A 15,000-nucleotide genomic window follows, 5' to 3' on the forward strand; every position below is an offset into this window, starting at 1 on the left:
AATATTAGCAGCCTAAATGATGTGGTTAAATGATGTGGTATTTTAGGACCAGTCTGTTAGGACTTAAGTCCATGAGGAGAGCCCAACCCAAAAGACTAGTCCAATATGTGGGAGAACCTCAAGGCTTAAGTACCACATCAAGCACTTTGATATACTCGATGTGGGACTCCTAACACAGCCTCAATATTAAGGTGTGACAATCAATGCTTACAGTGGTTTAATGTTTTCTGTATATAATTTAAGAGTTTCAAACATATATTCTCTTAATTATTGGCTCAATGATGTATGTGGTCTATATTTAGACTACATACATCATTTATTGGATGAATCTAAAAAGTGAACTTTTGCTTATAATAGTGACCGGATGGAGTATATTAGATGTTTTATGCAAAAACCAGCATGTTAACCATGCAATTGCATTATTAACAAAACTTAAAGACCAAGATATTCAACCAAGTATGTGCTCATACAATATTCTTATCATCGGATTGTGTAAAGTTGGAAGACTAAAGGATGCACAAAATGTTTTTGAAGATCTTTTGGTCAAAGGCTACAATCTGAATGTATATATGCATATATCTTTATGATCCAAGGGTCTTGTAATAAGAGTTTGTTTGATGAAGCTTTGTCCATGCTGGCAAAAATGAAGGACAATGCAATCCCAATGTCGTGACTTATGAAATAATTATATGTTCTCAGTTTGATAAAGATGAAAATGATAAGGCAGAGAGACTTCTTCGTGAAATAATTGAAAGAGGTCTATTGTAAGATCAGAACTCAGCTACCGACAACTGGCTTTAATACCGATGTTAGAAATAGTATCTAATTTTTTTTTTTAAGAAGGTAAATTAATCCACCTAAATTGGTATCAAAGAGAATTGAACCTAAAAGCTTGAGGAAAAGTACACTCTCAGTTTCCAAGTCAATACCACTAGGTCAACCAAAATGGATAATATCGAAGAGAACGTGTGAATAATTTGGATAATATTGAAGAAACACTCATGAAACAATGTTCTAATGAGTTTGTAGTTACAAAGGGACTGCAGTACTAGTTAATTCTGGCCAAAAACTGAAGATTCAGTTTCTAAAATATCAGTTACTGCAGCTGCACAATAATGACTGATATTTTACTTCAAAAAAAAAATAATGACTGATATTTGACTATTTGAGAGTCGTTTCGGTAACCAACCTTTTTTAACTTAAGAATTTCGCAGCGAAACTTATTTTCTAACTGCTATTTATAAATATACATCTGATGTGACATGTCCACTTGTATTAAAACATTCTATGCAGTTATTTTTTATTTTATTTATAAATATACATCTGATGTGACATGTCCACTTGTATTAAAACATTCTATGCAGTTATTTTTTATTTTTTTGGTACTCATGCAGTTATTTAATCTCAATATTGTTCTTAACCAAATAAATGTTATTGTTATAGGTAAATAAATGGTTTGTTAAAAAAAATAATTTTTTTATACGAGTCTCTTCTATCTTAACCAAATAACTATGCAACAACGTTAAAATTCAAAAGTTTCGTCCATTTCGATTCTACAGGCTCAAGAATTTAATCTCCGCATTACGAACGATACTCAATTTACATCCAAAATGATTTTTTACTCAACATGTATAAATAAATGATAAGCCTCATTATTATTTTATTAAATAATAACAAAATGAGTATAATGTTTGTCGAAAAGTATGATGTATATTGCTAAAATACCATCAGTTTTTTAGGATATTTGATAAATGATAAGTCCTTGTTAATAAAGCTCTACTATGTCCACGTGAACTTATCTCAGTTGGTAAGGATAATACATAATATATGTAAGGTTCGGGGTTCGAATCCCGGTCCGGGGTTCGAATCCCGGTCTGGGGTTCGAACCCCGGCCACCAAAAAAAAAAAAATAAGCTCTACTATAAAATAGCTAAGCAATTGAGCTCGAATAACTTCATCAATGACGAACTGTTTAGAAGAATTTTAGTTCGATTCTTAAGTGGAATAATTTTTGATCAGACTATCTTTACTTCACGGTCGAACTTCGATTTATCAAGCCCCCATATCCTAAGAGTCAGGGGGTTAACGCTAAAAAAAGTTCTACTATAAATAATAATATTTAATGACTTTTTTTATTAAAAAAATGATAAATAAGGAGCCGGAGAAAAAGTTGTGAAAATCAACTTTTCGGTACTCCCCAACCCTAAAAAAAAAAAAAAAAAAAAAAAAAACTTTTCCGTGCTCCCTTCAAAACAGCCTACAAGCATTTAACATTTTTTTAAAAATTCTTTTAGCCGCTCTATTTGTTAAAATAACATATAGCTGATAAGTTAGTTGATATCTGATAGTTTTTAGTTGATGGTTGATGACTGGTAGCTTATAAGTAATAGGCTTATAGCAGATATATGATGGTTGATGACTTATAGTTAATAAACTAGTTGAAGTATTCGATAAAATTAACGGTACAACTAACTTATAAATGTAAAACGACAACAACAAAAAACATTCTTAATTCATAGTAAAATTTATAATTAAGTGTTTATAATTTAATATTATTAATTTAATATATATTTAATGTATTATTATTAAAATATAAAGAGCAACTGATATAACGTAATTTAAGAGATATAAATACACCGAAGAATATATATTCAAACCTGTCATTTTATAAAAAAAATAAAATAATGTAATTTATGAATATATATATATATATATATATATATATATTCTATAAAAAAAACAAAGGAAAGCAATGGATATTTATAACAAAATTATATCTATTATTTAAATTATAATAAATTATAAAGGATAAAAATGGAATTTAGATCAAATAATAAGGGTAAAAATGGAATAAAAAATGATAAGCTATATGTTATAGACTCAAATGTTATTTGAAATAGCGTTTGAAAAATAAATTATAAGCTTCTTAAATAAGTTATTCATAGAGACTTGTGTGATATTGATGTTCAACAATAGTTATGGTCAGTGGCAGAGCCCTTTATGGGCTCGGGTGGGCAACGTCTCACCTAAAAAAATATAAAAAGCTTATAAATTAAAACACTTGTTTTTTTTTTGTTAGAATTAAAAAAAAATACAAAATCAGTATTTTAATTATATTTTTATAATTAAAATACTTATTGTTGATACTACATTAGTATTCGAAGATTGATGAAAAAAATTAAAATGAGACTTTTATATAACATAAAAAATTGATGAAAAAAATTAAAATGAGGCTTTTATATACGTACAAATAACATAAAAAACAATGAATGTCAACAATTAAATTTGAAATTGTATCACATACCGTTTTATACCAATATAGGTACATATTAGCAAAGTCACACAAGTTTATTAGATGAATAACTAACTAACAAATTGTTTCACAACTTAATAGCACACTAACTTAACACTTTACACTGTGAACTGATTTATTACAAAGTGAGTCTTGTTTTGAGTCTCTGATGTCATAGAGTTTGATGAAGACTTTTCTTCTTGTGCACTACTACGTTGTTCATCACTCCATCTGAATTTTTGATTGATCTTTCTGCAAGTGTTAGATTGACAGTCGATGGTTGTGCCTGGATACTTTTGAGCTTTCCTAACAGCCATGTTAGAATCGAGTTTATGCCTTCACCTAGACTACACTGAGCTTCTTTTATGGACAGCTTCCCAATAGAATCGAAACTTCCAGGGTCCTTCTTCTTTAGAGGTAACCGCCCTTGAAATATTGCCTTACATCTTCCAGTAAATGTAGTAAGTTCTTTTCTCTTTAACTTATGGGGATATGACAACTTGATGAAGTCAGGGAGTTTGCAAGGGTTCTCACTTTCATCAAGGATTTGTCATCTGCTCATTTTTAAAATGGAATCTTTGTCTACAAGAGGCTCGAACATTGGGGTATTCGGCTTCTCTTCGAACTGGGCTTGAAGTGTTGGTTGCACTCCTAGCGCTTCTTCCTTCTTAAGATAAGTTTCTAGCAAGTGGTCATAGAGCTCTCCTTTCTTGACTTTTGTGAGAATGTACCCCCCAACATCTTGTACTACAGTCTTAGGGGAGGATTTGTATGGGGTATTTTCTTTTTTATCCTGCTCCTGTCCTATTGTCCAAGAGGTGGTGTCATTAGGATCTTCTTCAAGTGATAATCTTGAAAAGTTTCACCATGTACTTTCTTAGCGAATTCCCTGCAACGAACACGGGCTTGAAAAATCTCTTCAGCCCAAAGATCAATTAAAGCAACATATTCCTCCTCTCCTTCTCTAATGATGTTAACGAAAGCCTCGACTTGTTTATGTAATTCAGCTAATACATTCTGCATGGCTTCATTCATCAAATCATACGTGGCTTTCTCATAATCTCAGAAGTCAAAATCAGGCTCATGATACTCCATGGGATAGGTTTTGTTGTAATGACTGAACTGGTTTGAAAAATGATCCATTATTCATTCCCTGAAACAATCATAAACAAAAATACCCAAGCAGCACTATTCTAGAAGTAACTGTAAATAATAATAATTATAGTTATAATTATTATGCTTACTATACCCTTTTTTTATATAAATAGTAGTTACGGATAAGTAATTTGAATTATTTAGTAAAGAATATCAACAATTTCCAGCAACGGCGTCAAAAACTTGATGTGCAGATTAGGCAAGTGTACCAAATTGTTTACCAAGTAATAAAGTGATAAGTAGAGTATCATATCCATAAGGATTTTCGTTTCGTCGAAACAATCCGCGTTACTTATTTTAAGTTTGACGATAAAATAAAAGAGTTAAAGGGTTAGAGATTTGCAATTTTTATCTGTTTGCAACAAAGCAAGTTACATGTTTTGGTTGCAGAAAGTTAAGTAGCGGTTGAGATTATTCGAATCCTCCCAATTTAATTGTTGGATAATAAATAACAGTAATGCCACTTTTATTTATCTTAGGTAGACTATACAAGTTATGAGGTCGTTGGGACATTACTTACCTAATCGGTCGTCAAGTTGTACCTGCTGATCACACGGTGATCCTTACTTGTGGGGTCTATACTCTCTCAGTCGAATAAATCTATCCCTCCAATGTTTGGTTGCACCTGTTCGTCACACGGTGATCCTTACGTGTGGAGTCTTACCATCTTAAAAAGCAATTGAAAGCATAGACTTAAATTGACTTTCCAAGATTTCCAAAGGCATAATGGTCACACTAAGGTTATATGCGCGTTACGACATATGGTTATTAATCCTATAATATTCCTCCACCTTCGTAAGGATTATTAGTGTGGTACTGGCCAATGTTCTTGTAGTTCTATCCATCTATGAATCTTAGAACACTCACATCACACTCTCTCTCGCTCTTAGTAGTTCTACAAACGGGCATCCCTATCAGCGCCTACCTTACCAGGGGTTTAAGAGAATGGTTTTACTAGGCTACGACTTATTTCCTTCAAGCAGACACTTGTTTCCTTAATTAACAACTAGTTACCTCCTAGGTTCATCAGATTTTACTCAATATCTGTAATGTCACCTCTTAAGTACTTACTACTATGGTCAACTCGCTTTCGGGATCTTTCGCTAGCTATAACTAATTACTACCTAGACAGATATATATATATATATATATATATATATATATATATATATATATATATATTAATAGCAAGATATAAATATCAAGATATAAGCATCAGGATAGTAATATCAATATTAGGCCCTGTCACAACCTAAGTATCTAATCTAGGGTTGCGCTACTACATAATTAAACTAAATTCCTAATAAAACTTAATAGCGAACAAAAAATAAATAAAATATAAACGACATTAAATTAAATAAATATCAAACAAAAATAAATAGAGGTTCATCTTAGAACTCTAACCTAAAAAGAATTAGTTACACATGGTAACTTAAAACAAATTACTAAAGATAAAAACATACCCTAGAAAATCAAGAAGAAGATAGAAACTCCTCTGAAGCTCTAGAATTGCCTTCCTCTTGAACTGCCACAATTCTGAACGGGAAATTCTGAATGAGGAAGGCTGGTATTTATAGTAAGAGTTTCTAACTAGGTTTGGACTAAAAATGCGGGCTTTACCCATAAAAAATCAGGAAAAAGACGTTTGCACCCCGCGCATTTTGGATGCACGAGCGCATACACCATGCCCTAGGCACATGGCTATGCCCTAAGTGCACGTGTTGCTTTTACCATGCCCTAGACGCATGGTGTATGCCCTAGGCGCATGGTGATATTGTCCGGGCCTAGTTTCTCCGATTTTCTATCGTTTTAGGTGTTCATCTTCAAATAACTTGCCTCGGGATCTGGGGACGGAATTCCTCCCACTGTAAAGTCCCATGAGGCATCTTGAATCTTCATTCTTGGTCTTCCCAAAGTCTTGACAAATATTCAGATGTTCTTGATTTTCCGATTTGCATGATTTCTTCATGAATTACTTCAAAACCCCCCTAAAATTGATATGTATCGGGAAAACTATAATTACAGACTCAAATATAGAAAACATTACAAAAATCCCGAAATCATGGGCAATCGTTCTTATACTCATCCTTTTTGCTGCTAAAACCTACTGAAAATGTAAATGACTTAAAACATGTTAAGAATAACGTAAGATGACATGTCCTCAATTGTCAACAATATAAAAAGCTTTCAAAGCTTTAAAATTAGATATAGAGTTAGACATGAAACCCTTGGATAAAATTCATTCCATATGCACAAAAGACACCATAGAAAAGCAAATTTTCTTAAAATTTACCCTCTTATTTTGAAATCTAGCTTGATTCCTAGAAAACCAAGCAGCGTTACTAGAAAAAAATAACGGAGGAAATTGCAATATTTTTGACTCGGGTACTATTAGATCAAGTAGACTTCTGAAACGCATCATGAATAGATGTAAAAGTGAGCCTATGATGAAGCATATATGAAAGCCAAGTCCAATGATAGGCCACAAGTGCACAAATTTTATCACGTAATAAAAAGTATTGATACTGCAAGGACTATAGTTGATTACCGATGTCTTTCTCCAAGTCGATTAGCTAAAAATATTTCATTTTTGGAATGGATTGATTTTTGTTGGTAAGGATTTTAACAATATTATAGAAGTATCTTAGGACTGTGGTTTTCATCAAAGATGAAAATATCAATCCCACGTCTCTGTGTTGTTACGAAAAATTAAGAATCTAAAAAAGAGATAAACTATTGTAACTAAAGATCAAACAATCATATCTACAATTCATATATAAACTGCTGAGCTGCTAAGATAAAATTAGAACCTCTTAAAATCATAGCAACGAGAAAAAGTATATCATTGTGATTTCTGTCCACAATCCCAAGTTACGGAGAGTTTACTCACCATTTCTTATTGTTGACATAAACAATTAGAGAGGATGGTTAAAGCTATGAGGGTAAAATGAGTAATGAGAGATGGTCAAAGTGCTAAAAAGATGGGTTTATAAAGACTGTAGACTATGCCTCCAATGCCCAACAAGGCCTTAAGCTCGAATATTGCAGCAGACCCTTCAAATCAATCAAAGCGTAATTGACATTGTGTTAAGATTCATCGTTGACACAACCATGTTCATCCTTATGGGGGTGGGGGCGTGAGGTCTTCCGTTTTCAATGTTTCTCACGTATTCATCTTCCAACGTCTAGCTACATACAATGGGGTTTTGGCTACTATTGTAATGACTCATTCCTTAACTTTTCAAATCATATTGCCTTAACTTGCTCTGCAACTTCCATCAATTGTTCATTTATCGTTAAGACTTTATCAAATGCATCATATACATTCACTTTCTTCATATTCTCTTATTCTTGACCTAAGAAAGGGAAAACAAAGAAAAAGTAGTAAAATACAAATAAAAATATTTAATTATTAAACAAAATTGTATTAGAAAAATAGCTAATTCATAGGCTTATCATCCAAACTTTCATAGCAAAATCACAATACATAAAAAAAAAATGTGAAGTAGACACATCGGCCATTTCATAAAGACTGCAAATGGAAACAATACAACAACCAAAATTTCTAAATTGGTCATCAATAGGGACCTTATTATGGAGATATCTCCAAACAGGGAAATATTTATATTGAGGGATATAATATTTCTAAATCATTTTACTCCAAGAAACATGTTGGCCTGCAAATGTAGTGTTGGCAGAAGCATCTTTAAAAGTGAGATTGTCATCTTGATATTCATACCAAACAATTTGATCAGTAAGGGGAGTGAACAAAAACATAATTTGTTTAAAAGGCTAACAACATATACTTTTACAAAACAAAGGAGAAACTTGTTAAAAACCCTTAAAAGACTAACTTGTTACAAATATCTAACTGAAACAATTGTAAGATATATTTTACCTTTTGATGAAACATTCAAAAAATTACAAACATTCGATAATTGCATTGATTTTAATATTTTTTCTTGCCTATAATAAAAGCCATAAACCTTTTTCTCAATGCACTTTATTGTATTGGTTAAATAATTTTAAATACGTCTTAACTTATATTGATTTTATATAAATTTGATGGTTGACTCATGAATTACATCTAAATAATTAATAAAACGAGTATGATAAAGTATTTTTTTATTATAAAAGTCGCTGACTTTTTTGTGCAATTTCCAACAAATCATAACCGTCAACCAATGTCGCTATAAATATCTGCAGTTTTGTTATTTGTCCTTATAAAAATAATTCACACTTTTTAGTCCCTACAAAATTTTCCCGTTAGTGTTTTTAGTCCCTATAAAATTTTCCGTCAGTACTTTTAGTCCCTATAAAAAATTTCCATCAACATTTTTGATCCCTAAAATGCTTAAGGAAAATGTCACAGGGACTAAAAAGTGTGATTTTATTTTGTAGGGACTAAAAACAAAACTGTGAATATTTATAGGGACTAAAAACTTAATTAACCATAGAATTAATTGTTGAATTTAATTTATAAACATTATCAATGTAAAAAATTTACACGGTCAACCAATCATAACCGTCAAATTATTAAAAATGTGTGACTTTAAATTTTAATCATAATTACTTTTAAAGGCATACCTAAGATTTATGATTTACCAATTTTTTTAATTTTTACACCAACATTGTATCAAAATTAAATTCTTAATATTTACTAAAATTTCCTATCAACCCTCGAGTTAATATGACGTGGCACCTTATACACAGTTGTTACTCTATGATACGGTTGTTCTGCGTCATCCTCTTTTTTTCTCTCTATAAAAACCCTTGCCATTGAGTCCATTTTCATCACTCACCTTCCGATTAAGACCAAGTTTATTGATTTTAGCTCTCTACACAAGAGAAACTAAACTCGTCAATAGCAAAAGTCTAGTCTTTTCATTTTCCCCACACACCTATATGTCTCATACCATGGACGACGACAACAACAACAACAACAACAAGGGAAACCAAGTACTAAATTCTGGAGTTGATTGCTCGGCAATAAGGAGGGAGAAAAAGTACTTGATCGATTTAAATGAGGTTTGTCCTTCTCCCGATTATTCTCAGGTATATATATTTTTCCTCTGCTCCAATGCAACAAAAAATGATCAAGATCATGCATTTATAAATTATATATTAAGAGAATCTTAAAATGACACTTTTCATTATTTACATCAAATCGATACATATATTCTCATCAATTATTGTCCATTATAAACTAATCCAAATTTACATCATTTTCTACCACCTCGCTTATGTGATTATTAAAATTACTCTATGCAACGCACCATTATTTTTCAATAGGAAATTTTGTTTCATTTTAGCATTAATACAATATATAACTTGAAATATTTAAACATGACAAACGGATTCCTAATTAGGCCTTCGATTCAATCCAACATGTATTATATAATAATAGTTTTTAGAGTAAATTAGACTCCCCTCCCTTCAAGGAAGCTTGAGTTACACTCCCCTCCCCTCTTATGTTAAAATATACACTCCCCTCCCTTGAAAAGTAAAATTTATATTCCCCTCCCTTATAAGATGCTTGAATTACAACCCCCTCCCTTAATAATTAAATATGCACTACACATTAATCTATTTTAACATAAATAAATATTTTTATGATATATATTAATTTTGAACCATCATTTAAGAAAAATTAATTTATTTCTTTATAACTTAAATGTCAATGATAATTAAATTTAAATATTTTGCTATTGTTTTTATAATTTAGAGTATAAAATTAACTTTTAAATAACCATGCTTTATTGTCTTTAGTAATTTTTCATATATTTCAATTTTGTTTTGGGTTGTTTTATATTTTATAATAGGATTTCAAACTTCATGTTAATGAAACTGTGAATAAAAAATAGCGAAAAATATGTATTCAATTTTTTATTATATTAAAATAGACCCGCAATACTTTTTTTTTCGAAGTGTGTTAAATTATTATTTTTTTGCTAAATTATTAGAAATAAAAAAAATATTGAGAGAGTAAAGTGTATATTTTAACATAAGAGGGGAGGATAATGTAATTCAAGCTTCTCTTAGGGGAGGGGAGTGAAAATTTATCTAATATGTTTTGAATAAGAGGGGAGTGGAGTGTATATTTTAACATAAGAGGGGAGGGGACTGTAATTCAAGCATCTTTGAGGGGAGGAGAGTGTAATTTACTCTAGTTTTTATTATTATTATTATTATTATTATTATTATTATTATTACTAGCGTTCAGACGAACACTTATTATTATTATTATTATTATTATTATTATTATTATTATTATTATTATTATTATTATTATTATTGTTGTTGTTGTTGTTGCTGCTGTTGTTTTGTTATTATTAGATTAAAATTATATGAATGTATATTTTGCACTTTGATATTGTAACAATCTATGCTTATCTTTTTCAATCACACCAATAGTATAGCAAATATAATATAAACTCTTATCTTTCTTCTTATGCGGAGTATATATTTTGCACTTTTATATATTTTTTTTACAAGTGCACTTTCATATACTTACCTTTTTCAATTACACCAACAACACAACAAATATGACCAAAAACAATGTAACATTTTTATAGGTAAATTTATTGAAGGGTATAGTGAAAGTGAAAAGTCAGCAAAAAACCATGTATTCTTTTTATATGTAGTATAAATTATAGTTTCATGGGCATATATTGCTAGTGTAAATATTTTTACACCATCATCAAATGATTTTTTTATTAGATTCAATATAAAATTAATTCACATTGATGATATATATATCATTCAAATTCTCATTATTATGTGAAAGCTTATGAACTAATTACTTATGATTCACTAAAAATTCACATACGTGTAATTCGATTGAATCCATTAGGCTGTTGTTGATGGTTTCCACATGGCAACGGGAGGAGGTGTAGAACTCCAAGATGAAGTTCAACATCCAATTTCAAATATTTCCTTCCCAACAACACTTGATCAAGGACATGGTGCAGAAAAAGAACAAGTCCATGTGCAAAGTAATGCAATTACGCTAAACGCTGAAATTCTAAAGGCTAGGAAAGGAAAGATGCCAATGAATTATCGTGAAGATGCACCTACCCAAGAAGTTGTTGCAGCTGATGAAGCAAAAACGGTATCCTTAGATGAACAACAAGTTACAAATACAACTATTGGTGTTGAAGCAAGTTCCATTGAAGGAATGATGTTGCTTCAACATAATGATACTAGTGCTAGTGGATCTTCTTCACAAAGGTTTTATAATTATTCGATACTGTAAATATATATTTGTTTCAAACAAAAAATGGCTAACTTTTTTTGTTTTTTCATTTCCTAATTATTATGCAATGCAGGAAGAGGAAAATTGACTTCTCTGAACACTATAAACTCCCTTGCACCATGATAAATGTTGCGCCAAAAGTAGTGTTCAGAATTGAAATCAATGAAGACAAAGTGAATGATGGTTATCGTTGGCATAAGTATGGACGCAAGGAGATCAAAGGAAATGCTAAATACCCTAGGTAATCATTTACCTTTTTCCCTGGTGTCAATGCAAGTATGTGTATATTTATAAATGTTTTTCTTTTTAATGCATTATTTGCCTTGGTGTATATATGAAAGAGGAATATATGATTCAAGACATCATGGACTAGTGCTTAAACTTTTTCTAAAACACCAACAACTACTGACGCCCCCGTTCTTTATAATTAGAAGTTTATAGTTCTCATTGTTTTCATAGCCAAGACAGTGACATAAATTTATATATATTATCATTCCGTTTATTGTCTCAAATGTGACAACTAGAAAAATATTGAACTTCTACTTTTAAGAGCTAACATCAATCATCATTATACTTTGAGATGATTTTAAGGTATTGATCAACAATTGACCCCTGCTAAAAGTGATTTATCGTAAAGATTACATGCAATTTGATATTAAATTTGTGGGGACATACACGTATATATGTCCCTTAATTATCGATTTTTCACCAAAATTTATTATTTAATTATAAGTAGTTTTCACTATACTTTATTTGTGCACACACATGTTTTAGTATATATATAGTTTCTTATCATGATGTAAATATTGTTCATTGGAATTAAGGTATTTGTACCATGTAGCATATACATAAATATGTTTTGAAGCATGATTAATTAATATTGTATGCATTATAGGGGATACTACAGGTGTACAACAAAAACCTGTAATGTGAGAAAACAGGTGGAAAGGGATGCACAAAATCCGAAATATGTAATTGTTTCATATGAAGGCAAACATAATCACGGATTCCCTATCATAACAAAAAAAAATCCAACAAAGTCAAGTACTACACTGACAACAGTAGCACGTAGGAATGCTAGCATTGCATCGCCACCTTTTGCATTGCCTATGACCCAACCTTTCACACCTCCTCACCACTCTGAAAGTTATGAATCTTATGGTAAGAACTGTACTTGGCCTAATAATAATCCTTTCTTGAACATGGTCAATAATACCATGATGATGCCTTATGGATATATTAATGGACAACATTTTCGAGATTGTTATGCTGCTCCTTCAATTGCTGCCTCTCAAGCTGTTCCCAGTATTGGTGGATTTCAAATATCTCCACCACTACCAGAACTTCATGATTTTCTTCGACTTAATGGGTACAATATTGCTGCTGCTAGAATGTTTCCTTTTGAAGGTGCTGCACCAATTAATCATGAAGCCAACGACAGTCCTAGTAATGAATGATATTTAGGCCACTTAATAGTGTCTTTTATTTGCAACTTTACTTTGCAATGAAACAATTTCATTGCTTTAAGTTAGTATTTCTTATTTTAATAAAGGTACTTTGTCTCATTGTCATTGTTGTGTGTGTGTGTTGGTAATTTGATATTTTCATTTTATTTCAATATTTAACTGGAAAAATAATCGATATGATATGAATTGTGGTGTGTGTGTGTTATAGGATAAATTGATATCAAGGTGACAAATAAACTTTGACATCAATTTCTATCCCTTTATTTGTTTTAATCAGAAGACTTGTAAATCAAAGTGTGCTCTAGAAGTGTGATTCTCATTCACGCTTCATTTGGAACAAATTTGTGCCTCTCAAAGTTTCGTTTTTTTTAAACAATAAATTATTTAAGGTGAACCCATTCAAAACGCACACAATTGCAACACAACGAACATAGAAAACACATAGGGTACCGTACATAACCGGAACATAAAAAAAACCAAAAACACACCCAAATCAAGCAAACGGTCCCTTATCCACCAAAATCCAAACAACAAAAAACAAGCAAAGATAACCTAGTCACACCATCATGTTGTTGCACATAACAAGACCAACACCCATGCCACTCCCCACCCGCAAAGGTTACCCCCACACCCAAGGCCAAGCCACTACTATTACCCCCAACTAGCCCAACAAACATTTTAAATAGCATGGTTGTGATAGGAAAAACGCCTCTGAAAGGCTTGCTACCGCAGGTAAAAACAAGGTCGCGACAACATTGGTTAAAGAGTTTATGTGTTCAACCATCAAATGTTCACTTACATGCCTTACAATGTGGTGGTTTTCATTTGTTTTGGAAGGATATTCGTCATTATTTTCATGTGATCTGATTGGTTTTTTTATGGTCTTTTGTAAGAAGCGTCACTCACTCACTTTTTTTTTTGTTGCTAACATGGAGCAAACTCTTAATCAATTATTAGATCACACCAAACTTCTATCTTGGCGGTGGTTGAAATCTCAAAAACCATTATCAATAATAGTGACCAAAGGATGTATATCATTTGACATTATCAATAAATCATTAATGCCGTTTATTCTCTCATTATCATAATAAATTTTGTTTGTCCTAAAACATATGTCATTTTACAATATCAATAAATCATTAATGCTGTTTTTTTTAAAGGAAATCATTAATGTTGCTTGTTCTCTCATTATCATTATGACACGTGAAATTGTTAGAAGGACGTACAATTTTGGACGGAAGAAGTATTTATTATCGATAAAACATCCCATAAGTAAAATTGTTAGAAGGACATATAATTTAGGACGGATGAAGTATTTATTATCGATAAAAGATCCCCTAAAAGAGTCAAATATTTCGATTTCCAATATATTGATTATTCCTATTTTCATAAAAAGTAACCATTACATGTAAATGGTTAACTCTTTTTTCCTTTCTCTTGTGTGAGCCGTCACCAAAACCCTATTTCCTTCTCATTCATCCACCAAAGAGGGGTGATTTAGAGTCAATTTTGACCCAAAATTATCCCTCTAACTTGCTTTTCTTTTTCCCTTTTATTGAAACAAGTGATTTTCAAATCTATTTCGTTTTTTATTTTGTGATTTCATCGTCTTAGTGCGACATTGGTTTGTTCATCGTCTTTGTACGACGTTTTTTTTGTCTTTCATGTTTCTTTCAGGCATCTGAATATAGTCATATAGACTTTTGTACTTTGCAGTTTTATGTTATTAACATGTACTCTATCAATTTGAATAAATAAATATCATTTATTTATGTCAAAAGAATAAAAAGTTACCATTTAACACTCTTAAAACGCGGCCACACTTATTAACA

At 31.2% G+C, this 15,000-nt stretch overlaps 1 protein-coding gene across 1 annotated transcript; it reads left to right on the forward strand.

The window, feature by feature from the left end:
- The first annotated feature begins 9,269 nt into the window (after positions 1 to 9,269).
- On the forward strand, positions 9,270 to 13,267 carry LOC146918371 (uncharacterized). Its single transcript, XM_085722043.1, has 4 exons — positions 9,270 to 9,502; positions 11,301 to 11,677; positions 11,776 to 11,943; positions 12,598 to 13,267. The coding sequence occupies exons 1-4, from the start codon at positions 9,353 to 9,355 to the stop codon at positions 13,157 to 13,159; spliced, it is 1,257 nt and encodes a 418-aa protein (XP_085578169.1). The 5' UTR covers positions 9,270 to 9,352; the 3' UTR covers positions 13,160 to 13,267.
- The last annotated feature ends 1,733 nt before the right edge of the window (positions 13,268 to 15,000 follow it).

The sequence above is a fragment of the Medicago sativa genome, chromosome 6 (genome assembly GCF_051527215.1).
Source record: "Medicago sativa cultivar Bolivia chromosome 6, Bolivia_mono, whole genome shotgun sequence".
NCBI lineage: Eukaryota > Viridiplantae > Streptophyta > Magnoliopsida > Fabales > Fabaceae > Medicago > Medicago sativa.

Excerpts from the sequence above, each read along its gene's own strand:
- LOC146918371 (XM_085722043.1), top strand. The coding sequence starts at position 9,353 with ATGTCTCATACCATGGACGACGACAACAACAACAACAACAACAAGGGA. Across the intron at positions 9,503-11,300 it reads CTTCTCCCGATTATTCTCAG|GCTGTTGTTGATGGTTTCCA; the intron begins GTATATATATTT and ends TGAATCCATTAG. Across the intron at positions 11,944-12,597 it reads GGAAATGCTAAATACCCTAG|GGGATACTACAGGTGTACAA; the intron begins GTAATCATTTAC and ends TATGCATTATAG.